Source organism: Chroicocephalus ridibundus, chromosome 14 (assembly GCF_963924245.1).
Source record: "Chroicocephalus ridibundus chromosome 14, bChrRid1.1, whole genome shotgun sequence".
NCBI lineage: Eukaryota > Metazoa > Chordata > Aves > Charadriiformes > Laridae > Chroicocephalus > Chroicocephalus ridibundus.
Window position 1 is genome coordinate 7276543 of NC_086297.1, and position 22548 is coordinate 7299090.

Below are 22548 nucleotides of genomic sequence, written 5' to 3' on the forward strand. Positions count from 1 at the left end.
CCCTTTTATCTGGTGTAACACGCAGACTGTGCGTGCTTACCGACAGCATCCAGTTCTTAATTAATATTCCAAACTACAATGCAAACATAAAGGCAGTCTGATGGCCAATCTCAGCAGTGGCATCTTTATGACAATGCTGTAAGTCTAACTGCTTTATAAAGGTCTGCATTTTTATTGCAAGATTTCTGCAATTTCTTAACCAACTGCAGCATAAGTCACACTTTTTAGGGGACACAGAATCCAAGAGTCATCTAACTGCTGAAAAAGTAAGCTTGAAATGAAATACTAACTGATGGCACCAGAAAAACCCCAAACCCACAAACACAATAACTAAGCATCCAAATTAATGGACTAGGCTTGAAGACATGAGTAGATTTATTAGGAAAGAGACTTATTTAATATTAAACGTTCAATGACAGAGACAATCAAATTTGTAACAGAAATTCAAAGATACTTTATTTCCATTTCTCGTATATCAAGAAGCTAGGAATAGCTTAGTTGTAAAAATGGGATTCATTTTAGTTCGAGTCACACAAATACTAAACATTTATTCTTGTGTTTTAAAGTCCAAGAATGAAAACTTGCAATTAAACACTGAGCAAGCCATGTGTTCAGGTTATGTTGGTTTCTTATCTTAAAAAGTCTTAAAGAAAAAAAGGATACAGGACTTATATTCTCAGTAGCATATGTGCTATTATCAACACATCTTTCTGAACTCTGGGAGGAAACACCAGTCCTGAATTAAATTTTATAAAAAAAAAAAATTTCTAACTCAACTTTATATTTTTCTACGCCACTACAGCTTTCTTTCACCTCATTTTAAAGCAGATCTTCAGTTTAAGCTGTCTTCCGCTGTCTTCGCAGACTCTTCATGTAGTAGTCCTATAATGCAAAATTTTGGGAAAACAGACAATTAGACAGCATTAAGAGCATTTAGTTTACCATTCCTATATATTGGCCCAGTTGTTAGCTGTCATCTTAACTCTACAAAAGTGTCAACATTGAACATGACTGGCTTCAGAAGCAATAATGTAGCATTAATGATTTAATAATCAACATTAAGTGTTTAAGAGTTCCTAGCATAAATAGTGAAACTAGAGTAACAATTTATGTTGCAAGAAGCTCATTTATCAGCTGTACTCTCCATTGTTAGTTCCTTATTTCAGGTATACAACTAAAGACCTTCTGTAAGAGTAAGAAAGCTATGTCAAGAGTGGGGAAAAAACTTCAAGGTTTCCTATTAATACAGTATTCGTATTTCCCATTGTTTAGCTCTTTCATTTCCAACAAACAGTTTTTCAGCATACATTCTTGCCATGAACATTGTAATCATTTGGTGGCATCTGTCTTTGTATTTACATTTGCCTTAGAAGCCTGTTATCAGCCATTCCATTCCTCTGTACTATGGCTGACCGCAAATTCTCCTACACAGTAGGAAATATTAAACACATACCTCTTAAAGACTTGAATTGCATTGAAAGTAACAAGGCGATTATTATGTAGTGTTTATTGCATTTTAAACTCTTTAAAGATATCTAATTCTGGGCAGCACTGCATCCCTACATACAGTTGAAAGAAAATTCCATTCTGTTAACATCAGATTAACAGTATTCACACAATACACAAAAAGTCCTTTGCACTATCTTGAAAATCAAAAACACAACAGTAAGCTTAAAGATTACAGGCAACAGCATTCAAACATGGATGTGGGTAGAGAAAGGAGTACCTGGCATGAGTACCTGCTTAGTTTGACTGAATCCTTGATTTTTAATTTGGCTTTTCATGGGCCGCTCACAACACCAACGCTGTGTGAGGTATGGTAGTCAGCTGCAATAATTCATAAACCCTACACTTCCATCAATCCAATGCTACTGGCTCTCGAGTTACAGAACAAACTGCATTAGAATGCAAGGCAATAAAGCAAAAAAACTAGAAACATCCTTGACAAAGAAATACTAGCAGTTTATATGAAAACAAAGTAGTCCAACATGTGCCTCAAATATTAAGTATTAAAGCAAAAGTTTCTGCTGATGTACCAACACAATATGGACTTAAATACAAAAACAGTTCAACTTTTTTTTTAAAAAAACGATAACAAAATCCCTAAAAATAAAAAAGGATAATTAATTTTTCTATGGTGGCTATATTACAAATATGTCCCAAAGAGGCACACTAATGGGGGGCACGAGTCTGCTACAAAATAGCTGAGACAAAACAATGTACCTCAAAATGTTTTGCAGGACTACACTGTCTTTTCCTTCAGAAGGTGCTTTAGTATGTCTTCTTACTTGGCTTAGTTCCATCTTCATCTGTGCATACTTACGCTGCACTGTTAAACAGTAACAAAAAGCCCTAATCAAAGTTTGAAATAATGCACTTACCTCTGTCTGATCTGAGGTCATATCAGATCAGTTTTAATTGGACTGAGTGTCACCTTCAGATTTAATGTCTTCACTGGTCCCATTGACCTCATTCTTAGTATCACTCTCCTTCGAGTCTGTATTTGTGTCTTCACTCTGTTTTTCTCGACTACTGGACTTCACACTACTTTTTTTATCATCAGATCCCCTCTTTTCTGCCATGAAAGAAGACATTGACCATGGATTTCAAAGTAAAAACAAACATTGCACAGGTGAGATATATATTGCATACAAAATGGGGTAATTACTTTCTATAGCAATAACAGTAATACTCAAAAAGTTACAGAAATAGGCTTCAGACTACCATGCTGGAATGGAGAGGGTACAAAAAAAGGTCAAAGGGGACAGTACAGGGTGGGGAAAAGAGGAGAAAGGACAGACCTCCTAACAGAGGCAGCTGCTCATCTGTCTGTTGAGATATACAAACTGGGGGGAGAAGGCACTCAAGAAGTTAGGCAAATGTGTAATTATGGTGCACGGCTTCCTTACTTATCGTGGGGCTCTTTTTGTCCCCAAGTTTTAATTTATGATGCATGTGGCCTTCTTTGGTATACAATTCTCTTAAACACGATTCTTGAAAAGAGAATCAGAAGAGAGTGATGGGACAATGCATCAGTGCATCATCAAATAAATCAATACTTGCCAATTAAAAAAAACTAGCAACCCCAAACAATCAAATACTTGGGGAAACAAACAATATTAAGCACCGCTAGCTTTGAAGGTGGGGATCACAGTGACAATCAAAATTAACTTTACTGTACAGTACGTCACAGAAGCTGCATGCTTGTCATCACTAATTCTCAATTCACAAAAATGGCCGTCATTTATAATCCACTCATTAAAAAGGCTTGGGGAGACAGTTTGGAAGATATATAGAAAGCAGCATTTTCCAAAGGCAAAGAACAGCAAGATTCTAAGGACCCCACAATTTCATCATGAATTGGAAAGCTGACTGAAGAGTTTGCTACACTGCTGAAAAAACTTATCTTTTCCTCAATAATCTTCAAAGAAGGAAGGAAGCCAGAAGTAAAAATATTTCCACGGGATGAAAAACATTCAGTATTAGAGCTCCGTGCCTCATCCGTAACTTCGGTATTTGCAAATTTAATAAAAATATCAATTCTTTCTGTATTATTTCACACCATATTATTCAACCTTTGATCAGTAAAGACACTTTGGAAAGAAAAAAAAATAAATCCGAAAAACCAACCTCTCAGATGTCATCATACAGAACAACATTCATGCTCTTTTTTCCGATTATTCCCTGCTATCCGGGCAATTAAAATAATATAAATATATATATATCCCCAACAGAAGCGCACAGATCGAACACTCTGAAAAAGCTATTTTAAATAACGTTATCACCTAGACTGGCATAACACGCTTTTATATTCCAGAAGACAAAGTAGAAATTAAGCTTTAAAAGAGAAGCAACATCCCAACTTCTTTGTTTTAAAACAGACCACCAAAGGGAGGGGTAAAGCCCCCACACCAAAAGGAGGGCAACTGCCTAATGAACGCTACTACTGAGGTTTCACCTGAAGCAGCACATCCAGTGCACGGTGCTTGGAGAAAGCACGCAGCAATGCCAAAAAGCTAACTGAAGAACTAATAATTTTGCATCTGTCTGCCCTCGGTTTTGCAACTCCGCAGGTAGATTGCACTCTAACTAACCTTGTTAAAAAGTCTTCTTTTTGTGTCTTATAGGTATCTCCGATGCACACGTAGATCCACTGAGGAATAGTAGTCTTGTTTCCCCGCAGAGGACTAGTAGTCAGTCCAATAATCTTATCTTCTGTCCTATGTAGATATGGTAGATCTTAATAGCCCTATGATGTGCAGTGTGCAGGGTTTTGTTCTGTCTTGTTTGTTTCTTGAATTTGGTCAGGAAGGGTAATTTTGTTTAAGGTTAAAAACCTACTATTAAACTGTGCTATGAAAGATGAACCTCTTCCAAAAACTTTAATAATAAAATAGGTTTACCATAGCAAACCTCCGGTTTGCCAAGCAAAACTGAAAGTGGATTCAACAAATAGTCCAATAACTGAACTTCTTTCAACTCCTGGAGTATCTGCAAGCAGTTAAAGTTCCTCCACTGTATTTTTCAATCAGTAAGATTTCTTTCTTTAAAAGCACATACAATTAGTTTGCTGTTGAAACTGTGTATATTATTTCAGCTGTGATCTATTAGGTATAATCACATAATATTGACTTTGCTTCCTGATTCAACACATGCACATTTTTCTGATTGAGTTCGTGTGGGCAACTAAGATATATTTTGTGAGAATTCTTACCAAGATAATGTGAATGGTTTTACTGTTCGGAGAACACAAAAATCAGTCAAACATAATATCCAGTATTGCTGAGGGTTTGGGTGTTCTGACAGTATTTGCTGAGGTTTAATCACCATCATGAAAACACAATCACAAATATAATTATGAATATAATTATGTATATGAATCCAGATTAAGGAAAGTAAAGAGCCAGGTTAAAGTGGTCTGGAGGCATGTTCCAATATTAACCCTTCATAAAATGAAGGTACTTGCAGAACACGTTTTCCTTTTCTTAAAAAAAGAAATCTATCTATTTCACGTACTCTGAAGTTGAATAGTAGTTGTGTTCTGCTGGTTCATATTAAGCTAATGCTCAGCCGATGTTTATGGCTGGCAGGCTCCCATATCCCTGTTCCTGAAGCTTGAGTCAGAAATTAAGTGTCTCCATTTTTACATATACGTTTTTCTTACAATCTTAAAAGTTGCTGTATTCCACAGTATTTAAGTGAACGAGAAGCCAGGACTTCTGAATTTTAAACGTATGGCACTAATTTAATGTGTAACAGTAGGCAAGTCTTACGCAATTGTGCCTTGGTTTTTTTCCTGCTAAGATTCATTATAAAGCAGTTTGAGATTTCAAGATGAAAGGCACTACCATGAGTAGTTACAGCCAGGTCTTTGCTGCTTACTTTTATAATTGCAGATCAATGGTGGATATAAAGACAATTAGATTCTGAAGCCAATATTCCCAATGGAGCAGTAAATGTAATAAGTTATGACTTAACTTCTACATTACTTCTTCTTGTGCAAACAGCAGAGCAGGTAGCCGGCCACACGCTTCAGATATATGAACCTCTAAAGCTATTTACTTAACTCAATACCTAAAATGCCACATTGCAAACATGACGATGCAATGGTGTTTACATCTTCATCAAGGAAATTCAATGCTTGCTTGTTAAATACTATCGGTTTGGGTTTTTTTTTTTTGTTTTTCCCCTCTTTTTTTTTTTTAATTAAAGATTTTCCCAACAAAGGGAAAAACACAAACTTGTTCAGCATTACAGTCCTGCTCTAGGGCCTATTTGTGTTTCTACAAATGTTATGATTACATAGTCAAAAAACATAATTGATTTTCCCAGGTGGAATTTTCATCACAGCTCATAGCATCACCTCACTGTTCTCATTTCTGGAGGAAGAAAGTAGCAAGCAGCAAATAAACGTCCAGCAAGGAAATCAGTCAAGTTAAAACTAAAAATATTGAGATGCTGAAGAAAGTTCACTAGCTTATCTGTTTATGGAAGGATTAAGGAAAGAACTGAAAAGCCATTAAACTCAGAAACAGACCAAATCTGAATAAATAAGAACACAGTTATTTATATGCCTAGATACACACAGAATACTGAATAGGACATTCTTGACTAAGTACCAGAAATCTGTTCATAAAGTAGGCAAAAAAGGCACAGTATCAGGTAGGAATAAAATAACAAATGGACAGATATAGGCTACAATACTGAATCTGAGTTGAAACACTACGCATCAGTTCTACTGCTGAAGAGCAAGCAGCAAAAACCCACTTGCTTATAAAGGGCAAAGCAAAATGACAGAAGAATCAATACTAAAGATGCACCGTAGTATAAACCAGAAAAATTAGAACGGTCTAAGGAAGTCAGGCAAGAAAAATACACGAAGCATTACAAACATTTTGGGAACTAATCCACTGGATAAATATGGAAAAGTAAGGGTAGGGCCGAGAGGCCCATGCAATCCAGAAACATGCACATAGCACCTTTCATTCCAGAGAACCTCATAAGTACCTTAGAATTGTTTAATCCGTTACTGACGGTCAGCTCTAATAATGAAGCAGGGTGACTGTCTCAGACTGGACATTAGCCAGCACCCCAGCAGAGCCAGTGGTTTAAGCCAGAAGTCAGTATTACCTTCCTCCAGAAGTTTTAAAAGACTTTTAAAGAGGGAAATTTAGCAATAACAGTGAATTAGTATCTTTTCACAGAATGTGAATCTGTACTGTTCTCTCTGTAGCTCTTTTTAATCCTACTTAAAGTAAAGCATCTGAACACCAGCCTTTGATGAAGCAGTGAGTCACCATCAATGCTGTTGTACATGGCATGTACTGTTATAGAAGTGTTCCAAGGACTAATACTGACAAAGCAAATCTCACTGCATTTGGAAAAACAAAACAAACCAAAAAACAACAAGGGGGAAGGATGTGGGGAAGAGCAGGAGATTGGGGAGAAGGCATGAAACTGTAATTTAGAGCATTACAGAAATTCTGCAAGATTTATCTTGGACTGCATTCATAGATTAGGAAAAAAAAGAAAAAAAAGCACTGTTAAAGGAAAATAAAGGAAACACGATAGTCTACAGAAGTAATAGATCGTACAGGTGAAAAACCAGCTACCAATCTCCTACAAAACATGTACCAGCAAAGGGTAATAGTTACAGAAATATCTGCTAACAGTAGGAATAGAAGATATTCACTCTTATGAAAATCTAATTACAGGCTTATGATTTTCTAAAGGTAAACAGTAGACACATCTTAAAATACATGAAAATCCTCACACACTCAATTTGCAGACAAAGCAGTAAACTTTTAATAACTACTGTAACAGATAAAAGGTGGACACTGGGGTGTATGTATACATGCACTTGCATTAACAATAACCGGAACAAGCAAAATGCTTCAAATTGGTTAACAGCAACATATACAGCATATAAAATCAGATCTGATTTGATGCTAAGAAGAACTTTCAGTCACCCACTGAAAGACTAAGAACTTTTGAGATTTTAGGGGAGGATTAATTTCAGAACTTGATATGAACTCAGTCTTCACACAAACATACCTTTTTCTTTTGACTTCCTGTCTTGTTCTCTCTCTCTGCTTTTGCTTCTGTGCTTGTAGGATTTCCGATCCCGGCTTTTTGATCGTCTCCTGTCCCTACTACGAGACCTATGTTTTCTTTCTGATCTATCATGACTTCTGCTTCTTCTTCGGTCACGACTCCTTAACATTCAGAGAAAATTTTAAAAACGTTAAGTGTCAGCTGGTATTTTCTAACTCAGATAAGAAGATACAATAGTAAACCAGGAGCACTTTCTAATACGTTGATTTTTTGCAGAAAACAAATATTTAAAACAAGACATAGCATACTGTATATAAATATTTCTTAGTACATAAGACCCGGCTTCATATTGCCTTCTTTATTTACTCATTCAAGCACAAAGCTTAAAAATTATCCACTGCTATGAATTAGAGACCAACTCAAGGAAAAAAATCAAAACAAGATCCTGTTCTTGGGGAGCATTTGTCTACTCAAAGCTCCCTTCTAATACCACTTCCACCACAATGGTGTCTACTTCCAAAAACGGGGAGTAGCCAGTGAACATGCAGCAAAAGTTGCTTAGCCTTAGAACAAGTAAAGCATGTCTTCACTTAGAGATAAGAACAGTGAAGCTAAAAAAATCAGTGATGTGACCCAGGCTGACAGATCAAGTCCCCACAGGATTTTTACATTTTGTGAAGTTGCACAAAAATACTTACACGCACACATACATACATACCTGCTTCGCCGCCTTTCTCTGCTTCTTGATCTTTTGTGGTCTCGTGAACGGCTGCATCTTCTGTCAGATGTTCTGCTTGAATGTCTACTCCGTGAACGACTCCTTTTACGTCTCTCTCTATCACGAGCCCTCTCTTTTTCCTTTTCTTCTTCTTCACGTCGTCTCTTCCTTTCCCGCTCTTCTCTTTCCCGTTCCCTCTCTTTCTCTCTCTCTTCTCGTTCTTGTTTCTCTTTTTTTAACCTGTCATCACGGTCAGGTTCTTCTGTTCTTTTTCGTAATTTTTCCTTAAAAAAAGGTTCACAGAAAGAAATTAAGATTACTCGAGACAAATCATTCAATATAACTTAGTTTATACATTCTGAAGATGTAGAAGCTTAAGCTTTTAAAATATTTCAGGGTTTGTTTTTTTTTTTGAAACAAAAGGATGGCCTACATGGAAGCACTTTCTAGAATCCCTGAAATGGAAATCCTTTGTCTTGCAGAACGTTTTTGCTTGTCATTCTCACAATAACAGAGGCCACATAACAGTTCTTTACAAAGGCTGCAAAAAATTCGTGCCTGAATTTACATCTTTGCTTATACCTCATGTTATCACCTATGACAAAGAATGTCAGTGCAAGCACAATGCTAAATGTGCAGTGGCATTCCATTTAATTTTTCTATACCATCTCTGGAGTATTTCACCAACTTGAGAAAGTCCACTGGATAGGCTTTTATTTACTATAAGAAGCCTCCAAGCAATTTTTTATGTTCAGTAACTGGAGAGATGCTTACTTTTAAGTCTTCTACAGTAGCTTTTATTTTGGCATAACCCATGTGCTGCTTTCCCATCAAGTGGTCATCTACCCTGGACTGCGCATCTCCTACAATTAAAAAGGCTCCACAAACTTCACAAACTTCCATTTGCTTTTCTTGGGCTGCAAAGCTCTCAATTGTCTGCAAAAGAAAAATATTTGATAAAGCAGAAGAGGTTTAAAACTTTATTGTTACTGTTGTCAAATCCTAGGCACTAGTGAAAAGCTGAAAATCAGAACTGCATGCTTTGTCCTCGGAGCGCTGTGCCTGCTAGGATGAACAGGACAAGGATGGTGGTGAAATTAATTTACTGTTTCAACAGACATACAAGAAATACACTGGAATTTCAACATAAACCCAAGTGATTATTGCCATGCAATGTTGCTGAATCATATAACATGGACACAAGCACTATTGCCTGCAACATTTAAGAACTTTAAAAAAAATAAAACAGGAATCGCAATTGGAGCATATGATTAAACAACAAAATATAATGTTTAAATATGATATCGTTTTTGTTGACAGGAACTTGCTACTAACTCATTACTTTTGGCTTCTGTAGCTCTCTAAGTCAGACAGAAGCCTGTCTTTAGTCACAGCCCTAACACAAGGGCTTTCTGTAACACAGATTGCTAATTCAGTGAAATAATATTGCAGAGGCTACACAGCAAAGTTAAACTGAGACCTGAACTACAGTGAGATAGAAGCTCACCTGTAGGACTGCTGTGTAAATAATGTCATAATTTGTGTGGGTGTGAAACCCACTCTCAAGGTAGCATGCTAAATCAACGCACCCCACTAACGCATTTAAATGTCATGTTATTGCCTAATAAATTCTGCACAGAACTTGCATGCCTTCAGTGTAGGGACAAGGTTATTAAGAACGTACCGTTGCACCAAATTTTGAAACAAGTCTGACAAAACTACAACCACATTACTTACTGAAGTTGTAGACCTCAGCAATTCTCTCTCTTCCTTTAACTGTTCAACAAGTTTCATCATTCCTTGTGCCTCTTCTACCTTCCCTTCTGAACCTAGTTCTTCAATCTGAAGGACAATAAAAAAAAATTCAACTATAATTTTTAATCAAGTAACAAAAGCAAGAGATCTCTGTTACAGGGGATAAAAAACACTCACCTGTTGTAGAAGTACATCAATTTTGTCAGTTAACACCTGAATCTTCTCTTCATTTTTACCGGTAGGTCCCGCTCCCTGTCAAACAGTACAAGTGAGTCCTTTTTTATTAAGTTAAAATACCTGTAAAACACATGAATGTGTGTCTTCTCATATTCCAGAGACACTTCAGGAATAACATCCTCCTGCCTCTTCTCCCACGAGGACCTCCTAATAACAGTCTAGTCTAACATAAACCACTCCTCAAGACAGCTTACTCCACCTCTTGCAGAGTGAAGCAAGTTCTAGTCACACTAATTCCTCCTAAATCAACAAAAACGTTCAAGGCCCTGCCCATAGAAGGTAAGACATCCGAATTCAAAGTCCTAAATTTAAACTCTGAAACTGCCATGTAGCTATGTAAGGGACGGACTGTAAATTCCCTGACGAGGGGAAAAAGGCCCTCCAAACCTTCAACGGAATGCCTCAAACACTCGCAAGGAAATAAATAATGCACGCCTGGCCTTCAAAGAACTGATAAGGCTAACACTTCTGGCGCCTGAAAGTGTGGGAGAACTGTCTTGTGAAGACAAGATAGTTCTGCCACTCGTGTGGTGAGCTTGCTAGTTCTCAGTTCTCAAGGCCATTGTGTCTGATGGGTGACCTTTGCTTCATTATCCGCAAAATGCATATGAAAGCGCACATGCCTGCATATGCTAATGAAGATTACCGAGATCATGCTAAACATGTATGACTATGGCACTCATCTCTCCACCCAAATCATGCTACACGTCACCTGGGAGAAGGGAGAAACCTGAGACGAGGCTGTCCTCAGCAAGGGGGGTGGACCACACTAATTCAGCAAACATAAAAGGGGAGAATAAGTGCCCCTAGAGGGGGAAGCAAAGAAGAAACAAAAGAAGAAGATAGTGTCTGGGAAGATTTTTCCCAAGAAAGAAGATGATTATGCCTGGGAAGATTCCCTGAAAAAGACCTGGAACCAGGACCAGTGATCTCTTTATATTTGTCTTTTTCTCTGTCTTTTCCTTTCTGTATCCCTCAGTTTCTCTTTTCTCTTAGAATTGTTAAGTAACAGTTAGAGTTGTTAAGTAACGACCTTAAGCATGACCTTAAGTACCACCTGCCATAAGTTGTCCTATACCTGTTGTTAAGAAACACAATGCATACCTCACCACTTGCCATAATTCGTTATATACCTAACCAATTATCGTGGACTTGTTAAGACCTATACTAACCATTTTGGGAAGCTAATAAATGTTTGTATATGGACCTTGAGATTTATCTCACCTTAGTCCGCACTGTTGAGAATTTACGAATCTGAAGTCACTTACCCTCCCTCTTTACTGAGAGTGGGACGTGACAAGCTATTACGTACCCTTGTAGACACTCAAGTATGACTTAGAATTTCTGCAGGCTCTGAAATTTAATTTCTGAGCATAAACGCAAAGAGAATCTCACTTCATCCAAAATGTACTTGTTAGTAATGTTCTCTCTGTAAGGTGCCAGAATAGACTTATATCTGCTTCGCCCACAACCTTTGCTCTACTCCCCAGCCAATAAGCTCTCTTGACTGAAGATACTGCTCACAGCTCCTTCTGAAGCAACTGGACTTTGTACAGAACAATTACTTGGGGCAGCAAAAAGGAGCAAAGCTTCCGTAGCAGTCAGGAAACTCTCAGAGCACAGGCCACAGTCACTGCTCCAAACCAATGAGGGGAGGAAAGGAAAAAAAAAAAAGAGTGGAGGAAACAGGTGAAATTTTTCTCCCAGTCAGTTTAAGTTTTTAATTAAGAGCTGTCTAGTATGCAGCCTGGAACTGAGAAAAGTTGCACAGAATTATTTCTTTCTCAAATTTTCCTGATTCCATCATTGCCTGCCAATGGTGGTGCTGGAGCAGAAAGAGGCTACTGCCTAAGCGTGGCATCTGATGGGGGGGATTTAGCTCCATCAGCTGCTGAAAGACCCAGAACTTGCCTACTTCAGTAATATCACCATGAAATATCTTCCCAGTGGAGGGAAGGAGGAATATGCAACTAAGGGAGAGAAGGTAAACTGAGGTTAACAGGGTAAAGGCAACACTTGACAGGGCGGAGAACAGATACTGATTCTGAGGAAACAGACGAGGAGAACAGAGAGGGACTCTTGCTGACTGTGGAGCCACCTGACATGTCCATTAGGCCTAAATGCAATCCGCTGGCTAACAGACGAAGAGACTTATCTAATGGGAATCTTCTGGAAAACAATATATTTTACTCAAAGCAACAAGATAAAAAGAACATGAGGACGCTATCTAGAGGAAAAATTGCCTCAATGATTCTTCCAGACTCACCCCAGAAGACTGTTGATTCTGTGACAGTGCCAAACGAGCATGGCCTCTTCGAATTCTGCGTTCTACCTCTGCAAGTAAGCTTTGTAAGTAGCGTAAGAAGTCTCTTTCATAGCCCACTTTCATAAAACGAGAGCTCTTCTCATACCTGTAAAATATTTTAAAAATGAAAGCTCATGTCACTCCATATTATATGAAAAATAAATAATAAAACCTGCAATGTTATAAATTCTTGCTCAAGGTAAGAAAATACTATACATTTAAATAAATGTTTACATGAATCAAAAAGCAATTAGTTTCTTGTGGCTGGGCTGCTTTTTAAAAATTTCAGGCATACTAGTAGCACTATTTGGTGGATTAACATATCAACTAGCATACTTACTGTTTACGTAGATTTTCATCATGAATTTTTTCACAAGGACCTAAAAAGACCACACAAAATGTTTAAGCTTGCATTCTTGCATGCTGTATCCACACTACATCAGCATTTCTTTGTGCACCATGATAGAACAGAGCTATAAACACTTCACAGGGACTTTAATGCCTGCCTTTCTGCTTCCTTTGCTTGGAGTTTGAAAGACACATTAAAGAAAAAGAATGCCAATATGGTTTAGTAATTATAAAACCGAAGGAGATTCTGAATCACATATAAAGCCTTCGTATAAAATAGAATTTCCAGATCAAGTTCTACATTGGTACAGCTGCACAAACAACATAATATCTTAAACATCTGGGGCCTTAAAAAAAAACAAAACAAAAAAACAAAAAAAACAAAAAAACAAAACAAAAAAAACCCCAAACAAACACAAACAAGGGTAAAATGACATATAAAGGGTAATTTTCAACAAGCGCTACTGTCACAGCTCCAGACAATGTTCTTCACAGTAAACTCAGAGGTATGTAGCCCGAGTTCATGAAGGCAGATACGTTAAAATTCCACACCTTCCCCAGTCTATCAAACTCTTAAATGGACTTGGAAATTAATGCTAAGACAAGAAGCCTGTTTTTCCTAGTTACCATCTCCAAACTACATGTTGTCTGTATACCATTGCTTGAAAGCTACTAGTAATGTAGAGATGGCCTTCAGTAATAACTATTACAGTAAATGAGTCTCTAAAGTAATGAAGCTCAAAATGTATACTCACACAAAAATAAGTTAAAACGCTGCCCAGGTAGAAAAAAAGCAAACCAGAAGCCAACAATTCAGGAGAAGAAAACCACCCCACACCCAATAACTTAGCTTACACTGTACGAAAAAAAAATATGAAAAAAAAGTACTTTCACTTAAGAGGAAGGAGGATCTGGAATAAATATTGCTCTTAACATACTATTTCGCCAGCAATCCTTAAAAAAAAGAGAAAGCCTGTTTTCAGAGGGTTTTGACAGAGCATTAAACAATAAAAATGTAGCTTGCAAACAACAGTTCAATTGTAATTACATATAAGCAAATAAAAATGACAAAACTTACAGACTTACCTAAATCAGAACGGGTATTTGTAAATAATTCAGCTGGGCAAAAGCCACAAAGGTAGTATTTACAAACCTGACAGAGGAGAAGAAAGAAAAAGGCATCATTTTTTTTTCCTCATGAATTAGCAATTTTAGGTAATTGTTTATATTTTCTAAAATACAGTGTAAAAATCCCCTTTGTAGACCACTAAATTTCTAAAACACACCTGTACATCCTCTACCTTTGTGTTACTTGGTAGTAGTAAGTGCTACAAGGTGCATCCTAAGAGAAAACACCAAAAATCTTACTTTCCATTCCAGTAATGGTGTTTCTTAATTTTACCAGTAAATATTTAAGATCACAGGGAAGTGCCACCTATTTATAAATATAATATAGTATTTGATATTTCTGAACGAGTTAAATCAGATTGGACTATGAAAAAAGTTTCTGCGAAATTCCTTAACCATGAAAACCTACAAGGGGAGAGAACATCATGCCATGGGAGCATGAAAGCAAGGTCCTCTCAGCTTGTCTGTAAGGGCTTTGTGTTCAGCCCCCATTTCTTCAATGGCTTGGAGAACAGGAGCCATCAGCATTCAAACATAAGGTACTGCCTCAAGGATTCTGAGGTCAATTAAAAGACTTAAAAACACACATGACAACTATCCAAAAGCTCCCTCATCACAATGCTTTTAAAAATTCCTACTTTAAGAACAATACGCAGAGACACTGTATACCTCTTAAGGCAGACACAGAAGACATTAATTTTAACCTGGTTTCCTGTCAATTAAAAAATGGTTTGTTTTGTTTCTATGTAGCCTATTTTTACATTAGCAAGTCAGGTTCTTTTTTAAAACAGAAAAATACCAGCAGAAAGTTAGAAAAAATCCCAACTTGTCAGGCTAGCCAGTAAATACTTAACATATGATGGGATAAAAATCAGCTTTTGTTAAAAAGATTATTCACCCTCACCCATGAGCATGGGCTTAGCTAGGCAAGTTGGTCAGTTCTTGAAGTTCATACTTAGAAATATCTCCTGTCTATCCATGAGAACAGCCAAAAAGATAAAAATCAGAAATACTTTCACACCTAACTTTATAAGCAATCTTAAATAATTAATTCTTCAATAGACCCTTCCCCTGGATGTGACTACCATTAATTGTCAATTCAAAACTAGCTTGGACATTCTTCTAACACCTCTTTTATGATAGACCAGTTTCTAATATTTGGCAAATCTAATAATTGCTACTGTGTATTGCAGCCCAGTTCTAATACTTTCATATATACTGTGGACAAATATTTGCGACATACTATTTCCTAAGATACATTTTGAAGTATTTTAACAAATGGGGCTTAGGAGACGGACCCAAAACCTACCTCACACCAACACCTCACTGAAATGCCTGCAACATCAGTTGATCAAATTAGATCAGTCATTTATTTTACCATGCTAACTGCTAGACTACGGAAGTTAAAACTGGACTGACTGCTTTACAGATTACATGGAAAAACAATGAAGCTTTTACTAACAAGCCATGGACATGAAAAACAAAACAAACATATGTGTCGTTGTATAATCTGAATACTTCTCTTGTGATCCACATTAAGATACTGTGGCACCTATTTGAAGCAATTTATCAAGAATAGTTAAAAAACCACCACACAAAATCATGAATTTTTTTCTTCTCAGGAAGCTACTGGACAAAATCTGGTTTCAGAATCTGCTCTCTTCTCTGAAAGCTGCAATACCCCTTGTTTTAACATAAAGTTGTTTCAAGGGAGCAGCTTCTGTGATGAACTCCTGTACTAGTCAATATAAATATAATTTCTCTCTCCATTCTCTTTCTCCCGCATTTTCTTATTCTCACATCCCAGTATTAGGGTAGGTGAAAAGGCATTTCCCCCAAAAAAATTCAGGGATGGATGAGACAATTTCCTAAGACATAGAGAGCATAACAATAATGGTCTGACTGTACTACGTTGTAAAAAAGAATTGTAGAATGTCTTCTACCAGCTCAAAAATTATGGAAATTGGCCTTTAACAGTTCTGAAACAAGTAGCAACGAAAGGAGCAAAGGAAAAGTTACAAGAGGCAGAAGTACAATGAAGAAAAAAAGCCACACCAAAACAACACGGGAAATAATTAAAAATATTTTCTCATAGAACCATGGAATGGTTTGGGTTGGAAGGGACCTTGAATATCATCTAGTTCCACCCCCCTGCCCTGGGCAGGGACACCTCCCACCAGCCCAGGTTGCTCCAAGCCCCATCCAGCCTGGCCTTGAACCCCTCCAGGGATGGGGCAGCCACAGCTTCATGAAGCAGCACTGCCAGGAAAAGCCTCCTCTTATGAGCTGATAGTTACAGCCAAAAACTGTAGTGACCAATACTAAAATATGCAGCTTAAACATATGCCACACACTGTATTAATTATTTATATATTTAAAAAACAATAAGACAACACACACTGAAAAGCTGCATTAATTTTCTCCTAACTAGCTTTGGATACTATGGTACCTAGTGAATTCCTTGACATTCTCTCTGAAGAGGCAGACTGCAGAGAAATACTTACATTAGAGTGGTTCAGACTAGCATGTCTGTAGCAATTCTCTCCCTTCCTAATACCTATTTCACTATGCTCTTCAACTGTTTTTGCTTCAACAGAAAAACATTACTTTAGAGAATCTTGCAGCTATCTTGAAAGTTATCATTCTGGCTTAGCCTCCCTGTGTGGTACATCTGCCTTGACAGACTGTAGATGCCAGTCAGCTGCATTTACAGTTGGTCTTAAGTAATCAATGATGAGCAAGAATAGAAAGGGACAAGAAATGGCTGAAGCATCACAGAGGCACTAAAGGACTGAAACAGAGGTGATATGCTTCAAATGGCATTACTCATCCATGGCTTATCACAGCACTGCACTTAGCAAAAGTCAGAAGTATTATGGAAATACATTTCTCATTTGCAGAAAGAGAGCAACAGGCATTTTAGTATGGATATTTACCTATACAGCTAACAAGCACTTATTCCTTTTTGCCAAATTGTTGTGATGACTCCGCTACCAAGAAGGTGGAACAGAGAGGAATGCTACTGTCAAACTATCGCAGCAGGAATTGCCAATAGCTTGTGCCACTAAGCCCTTAGGGTCTCGCATTTTGGTAAGGCACTAGGACAAATACAGACAGACGCTTGGAACTTGCCACTTCATCTCAAATTCACTAATCTTGGGAATCTCCTGGAGGTAGGAAAGTCGTATCCTTCACCTCAAAGTTGGCTAAGCTGACAAGAATGGCTTCCGCAGTGTGAACCAATTCAAAGCTTTCCCATATGAAGAAACTATTGACAGCTCTATATCATTAATACTCCTATACTAACATGTTCCACTTCTGCAAGAAATTATTTACTGATGGAGAAGTACCAGTATAACTGTAATAAACAATTATGTAAGCAAATTCCTTTAGGCAGACAATTCCTAGTAAAAGGCTAAGAGTAAAATCCATCAGGTTGTGGCTGATACACCAAAACCTACAAAATTCCTTCATATAGATGAGTTCTTTGATACCACTAAAGTTCATATGCATCAGACATTTTATGAGCAATGCCCATCCACCCAAAACCAAACAAACACCCCACTCTTACAGATAACCTGCCATTACTAATATTCTTCCAAAACAAGTAACATTTAAGTCCTCACCTCCTGGAGGATTAAGTTCTGAGATTCTATCTAGATGCAAACCAATTTAGGTATCTGGCATTGAAAAAATAAAAGTGTAACACATCGTAAATAGCTAATACCATCAAATAATATTTAAAATACAGAACCTATCTTTTGAGAAACAGCACTCCTATGAGACACAATCGCTCACAGTCATTTGCCCATAACAGCTCTTCACTCCTCCCTGCTTTCTGAAAACGCTAAACTTACCTTGAAGGAACCATCACAATCTCAAAGCCTTATATGAAGCATGGGGCAGCCAACCCTTGGCTTTCTTGTACTACAGAATAGCCTGAGAACTCTTACGCAATTGCTGTTTCCACGTGAACTTGGTTTTGTATAGGGGGCATATTAAAGCAAGAATGCGTGCATCAATCAAGTTACTGTTCCATAAATATACTTTGTTTATGGATATGACAGTAAACAGAAAGACTAAAATATATGATACTAATAATTTCCTCCTGCATACAAAACAGAAAGCCTTTATCCCAAAACTAGAACTGATCATCTAAGGACATGCTGCAATACTGAAATATACAGCAACTGGGATTTCAATTTTTTAAGATTAAAGGCTTTAATCATGTCAAAGTTTTAAAGTAAGAACTTAAGCTCTTGAAAAGGCTTTACAATACATGATCAATGTGTTTCATTAGAACTGCAAATAAATGCTCACCTATCACACACTCTGCTTACACACCTTTAAAACAACTTACTCCTATTTCATTGCATCTTCCACATAGTTTTTGATAGCTACCTAGGTGCAATTTACAAATGATAAAGAAAATAGAGATGAGCTTGTTTTGATAACCTTCCACATCTAACACCGATGAAATGTGACACAAAATCCTAAACTTTGGTATGAGTACAACATGCTTAAATTCAAAAGGCTACATGTTGATATATGTCTAATTTTACAAGAGACGACATTAGCACATGCATTTCATCTGAAAAGCAAAACAGCAGTCAAGCAGATGAATTAATGTTATTATTTGAACCTTATCTACGTTTCCTGACTTGTAAAACATGTCAGCATTGCAAATTTAATCTTTAGGTGACGCAGGAAGTGAAACTGAAACACATCTTTATGTTTTAACAGAGGAAAATTTTTTTATTAACTTGTCAGTTGACTATAGGAATCCATGAAAACATTCCTTTCAGAGAGGTAGCATTTAATTACGGTCCTATAAACTTCATAAATAAAAGCAAGAGCAGAGCAAACAGCAGCAGTTCCTGCAAGACCGAAAGGCTCAACCTTAAGCCTGTAAATTGGCCACTGGCCTCAGATACAGGACAGCTCTACACTTCCTAAACTGTCAAAGGAGGACTGGGAAGAAGAGACAAAGCCTCGTTTCTGAAACAACAAAACTGAACAACAGCTTAGAGACAGATTCCTACAGTTATAGTCAATCTCTACAGCCTAAAATTGAAAAACGTGCTCATTTGAAAACGAAGGAAGTAATCTGAACTTGACTGGGGGGGGGCGGAGATCTTTCTCACCTTAAGAAATAAACCAAAACAATCCCCTTATCTATTCTACCTGGGCCAACACGGCCCAAGCCATTTACTACCTATTTCCAAAGCTGGACAATTCCTTACCTTGAGTTCAGAATCAAAAGAAAAGATGTAACTGAACGCCCAACTGAATAATAATGTTTTGTTAGTAAGAAAAGTCTACAAAGATATTAAGAAGGTCATGAAAACTTCCTGAACTCACTATTTCCTCCTGACACGCATAGCTTACCTATACAGCAGTATTTTTCGGAAGGGGTGGGGTGTGGTGAGTTCCTTGCACTTGCAGAGTCTAAGGCAAGACAGATATTTGTCCTTATCTCATGCATTCCGAGACAAATTAAAACACGTACTAGCCATCCTTAAAATGGCATAACTCTTGCTTGAAAGCATGAAATTCCCACCTCTGTGATTCAGACGCAATTTAGAATGCCAAAAGCAAACGTTTTTCCCTCCTCCCAATTTAGCAGCATCCCAAGAAAATGCTAAGGTGGGGGGAAGGGGGGGGGGGGAGGCCGGTAAGAGCTAAATGCTTTTTGCAGCTTAAACCACAGAAATTCCTATCACACAGGTAATAAATAAACTATTCCAACTACGACACTTTAACATACAAAATAACTCACAAAAATATACGATGAACGAGGGAAAAAAAGCGTTTAGCAGAGTGTTCATCTCTCCCAAAGAAGCAGCTATAGGGACTTTCTAACTACCATTGATTTTTTTGGAAAATAACTACGATCACTTATATACACTATGATGGATGTCACTAAAAGTCATCATTCACTAAAGCTCAACCATATCTGGGGAGAAACCCCACTCCACAATAACAGTAGTAATAATAATATAAATAATATAAGAACTCTTGTTTGCACTCTTTATTGCAGAAAATTAATGAATCACCGCATTAACAAAAAATACATATGTACTACTAAACAATAGTACTGTTTAGGTTAGTCCCCCCCAGGAGCTTTGGAAGTCCCTTTGACTGAGAAAGTACAGAAGGAATTAAGCTTTTATTAGCAAAATCCTCAGTTTCAAAAATCTTATGGTTCTTCCTTGTGCTACAACATCCAGATAGTTAAGTCAGAATGTCTGTACTCTTCTGTTTCTTTCTCCAACACCACACTCAGGAAGAAACCCAGAAACACTTGTCTCCCAAACTACTAACATCTGCCTCATCTCCCTTCGTGCAAGCCAACAGGCTTCAGAAAAACAGAATTTCACAATCCCCGGCCGCGCACCCCCCCCCCGCCCCCAGCACGTTAGTTTTCTCTTTCCCCACGGGAGATCCCAGACACCACCAGGCCTCTCAGAACCCCTGTTCCCGTTTACCACCCCCCCCGTGTGGAGAACACGCCACGGCGAACACAGCCTCCCCGCCTTGCGCCGAGGCCCAAAACACAAGGCCGCTCTCCTCCCAGCAGCCCAAACAACGGCGCAAACCCCCTCGCACAGCCTTGCTATGGCGGGATCCTCCTCCCTCCCGGCCACCCGGTTCCTCCTCCTCGTCTCAAGGCTCAGCGAGGTTCCCGCGCAACGGCCCGGGCCTGGCCCGCCCCGCGGCCGCCATGCAGGAGCCCCGCAGCCTCGGGCCCCGCACCAAGGGCCCGGCCCGCACCCCTCCATGGCCGGCACCTCATCCCTTCCCTTCCCCTCGCCCCCGCTGCTGTCCCCGGGCCGGCAGAAGCTGTAGCACCCGCGGCCCGTGTCGCTACGGCCAAACCCCGGCCCTGCGAGAGGGATGGGGAGGAGGGAGGGAGGGAGGGGAGAGGCGGCTCCGCGCTTCACTCACGCTCTCATGGTCCCACCGCACGTTGCTGCGCTTCTCATCTGGGGCCAGGTTTCTGTCCCGGCCCATAAGCTCATCTAGGAGCTGGGCGGCCGATATCATCGTGTCCTCCTGGCCGAATCCCCCCTCGCCAAACACCGGCTCCGCCGCCGCCTCTCCTCCCCGACAGACCGCGCCGCCGCCGAGGGTGACAGAGACAAAATGGCGGCGCGGCTCCTAGCCCTGCCCACAATGCACCGCGCGCCGCCTCGCCGCCTCTGGGGCCCGGCGGAGCGCGGGCTCGGCCCGCTGGCGGCCGCCATCCTTCATCCTTCATCCTTCATCCTTCATCCTTCATCCTTCATCCTTCATCCTTCATCCTTCATCCTCACCCACCCGCGGCTTCAGGCTCGAGATGGTGGCGGGGTGAAAGCGGGGAGGGGGCTGGTCCCCTTCCTGCCCGGCCTGGGGCCGTTGTCATGTGTCCAGAGAAGGGCAGGGAAGTTAGTGAGGGGTCTGGAGGACAAGCCTTGTGAGGGGCGGCTGAGGGAGCTGTGGGTGTTCAGCCTGGAGAAGAGGAGGCTGAGGGGAGACCTTCTCGCTCTCTGCAACTGCCTGAAAGGAGGGGGTAGCCGGGGGGGGTCAGTTTCTTCTCCCAAGGAACAGGCGACAGGACAAGAGCGAATGGCCTCAAGCTGCACCAGGGGAGGTTTAGATGGATATTCAGAAAAATTTCTTCACCAAAAGGGTTGTCAAGCGTTGGAACAGGCTGCCCAGGGAAGTGGTTGAATCACCATCCCTGGAGGTATTTTAAAAGACGTGCAGACGTGGTGCTGAGGGACATGGTGCTGGGTCAGTGGTGGGACTTGGTGATCTAAAAGGTCCGTTCCAACCAAAACAATTCTATGAGGGGCCCGACGGGCGAGGAGGCAGCACCACGGGGAAATAACACCACAGAGGAACACCCCACGGGTGCGAGGGACGCCGGGTGCGAGGGGCGCAGGCCAGCGTCCGGCCCTGTGGGGTGCGATGGCACTGGGACAGCGGGGCGCACGGTGCAGTGGCAGGAGCCATGGCAGGGAGGTTTGCTCATGGCCGGCAGCAGAGGACACGGGCCTGGGTGGCAGCTCGAGGGTTGTCACGGTCCCCTCTGTTCCCTGGCAGGGTCAGAGGCACCGGGACCATCCCTGACAGGCAGTTACCGACCTCCCGAGGGCCTCCAGCCATGGGTGTTCCCTTATTAATTCTCCCTGTATATTGGGGGAAAAAAGTCCCTCAGATCTAACCTAAATCTTACTGTTTGGTCTTGCAACCAGTTTCTCCTCATTTTGTTGGTTTCTTTTTTTTTTTTTCTCCTTTCTAGATGTGACTTCGTACCTCATCTTTACGGAACTTCACATAGCAATTTTCAACTATTTCACAATTTCTCAAAATCATTTTGATCATCCTAAGTGCATGAAATCACTTGAATAAATCATGTCTTCTCAAAGACCTTGAAGGGCTGATCCTGTAAAACCCATGGCAAGACCCGCAGCCGCTGCGCTCAGAACCAGGGAGGGCTTCATGCGGCCGCCAGCGA

General features: G+C 39.7%; 1 protein-coding gene across 8 annotated transcripts; it reads right to left on the reverse strand.

Annotated features, from left to right (window-relative positions):
- Positions 1-370: 370 nt before the first annotated feature.
- On the reverse strand, positions 371-21218 carry LUC7L3 (LUC7 like 3 pre-mRNA splicing factor). Of its 8 annotated transcripts, none has more exons than XM_063351948.1 (12): positions 20994-21217; positions 14004-14070; positions 12910-12949; positions 12531-12675; positions 10205-10279; positions 10010-10114; positions 9047-9208; positions 8273-8556; positions 7555-7715; positions 2435-2575; positions 2224-2329; positions 371-882 (listed from the first exon to the last, which is right to left on the reverse strand). In XM_063351948.1, the coding sequence occupies exons 1-12, from the start codon at positions 21090-21092 to the stop codon at positions 870-872; spliced, it is 1398 nt and encodes a 465-aa protein (XP_063208018.1). In that variant the 5' UTR covers positions 21093-21217; the 3' UTR covers positions 371-869. The 8 variants fall into 8 exon arrangements, 7 of the variants coding, with proteins under 7 accessions (XP_063208018.1, XP_063208017.1, XP_063208021.1 ...); XM_063351947.1 differs by having other exon boundaries at positions 371-1805; XR_010073274.1 differs by having other exon boundaries at positions 2224-2575; positions 20994-21215.
- Between the last annotated feature and the right edge of the window lie 1330 nt (positions 21219-22548).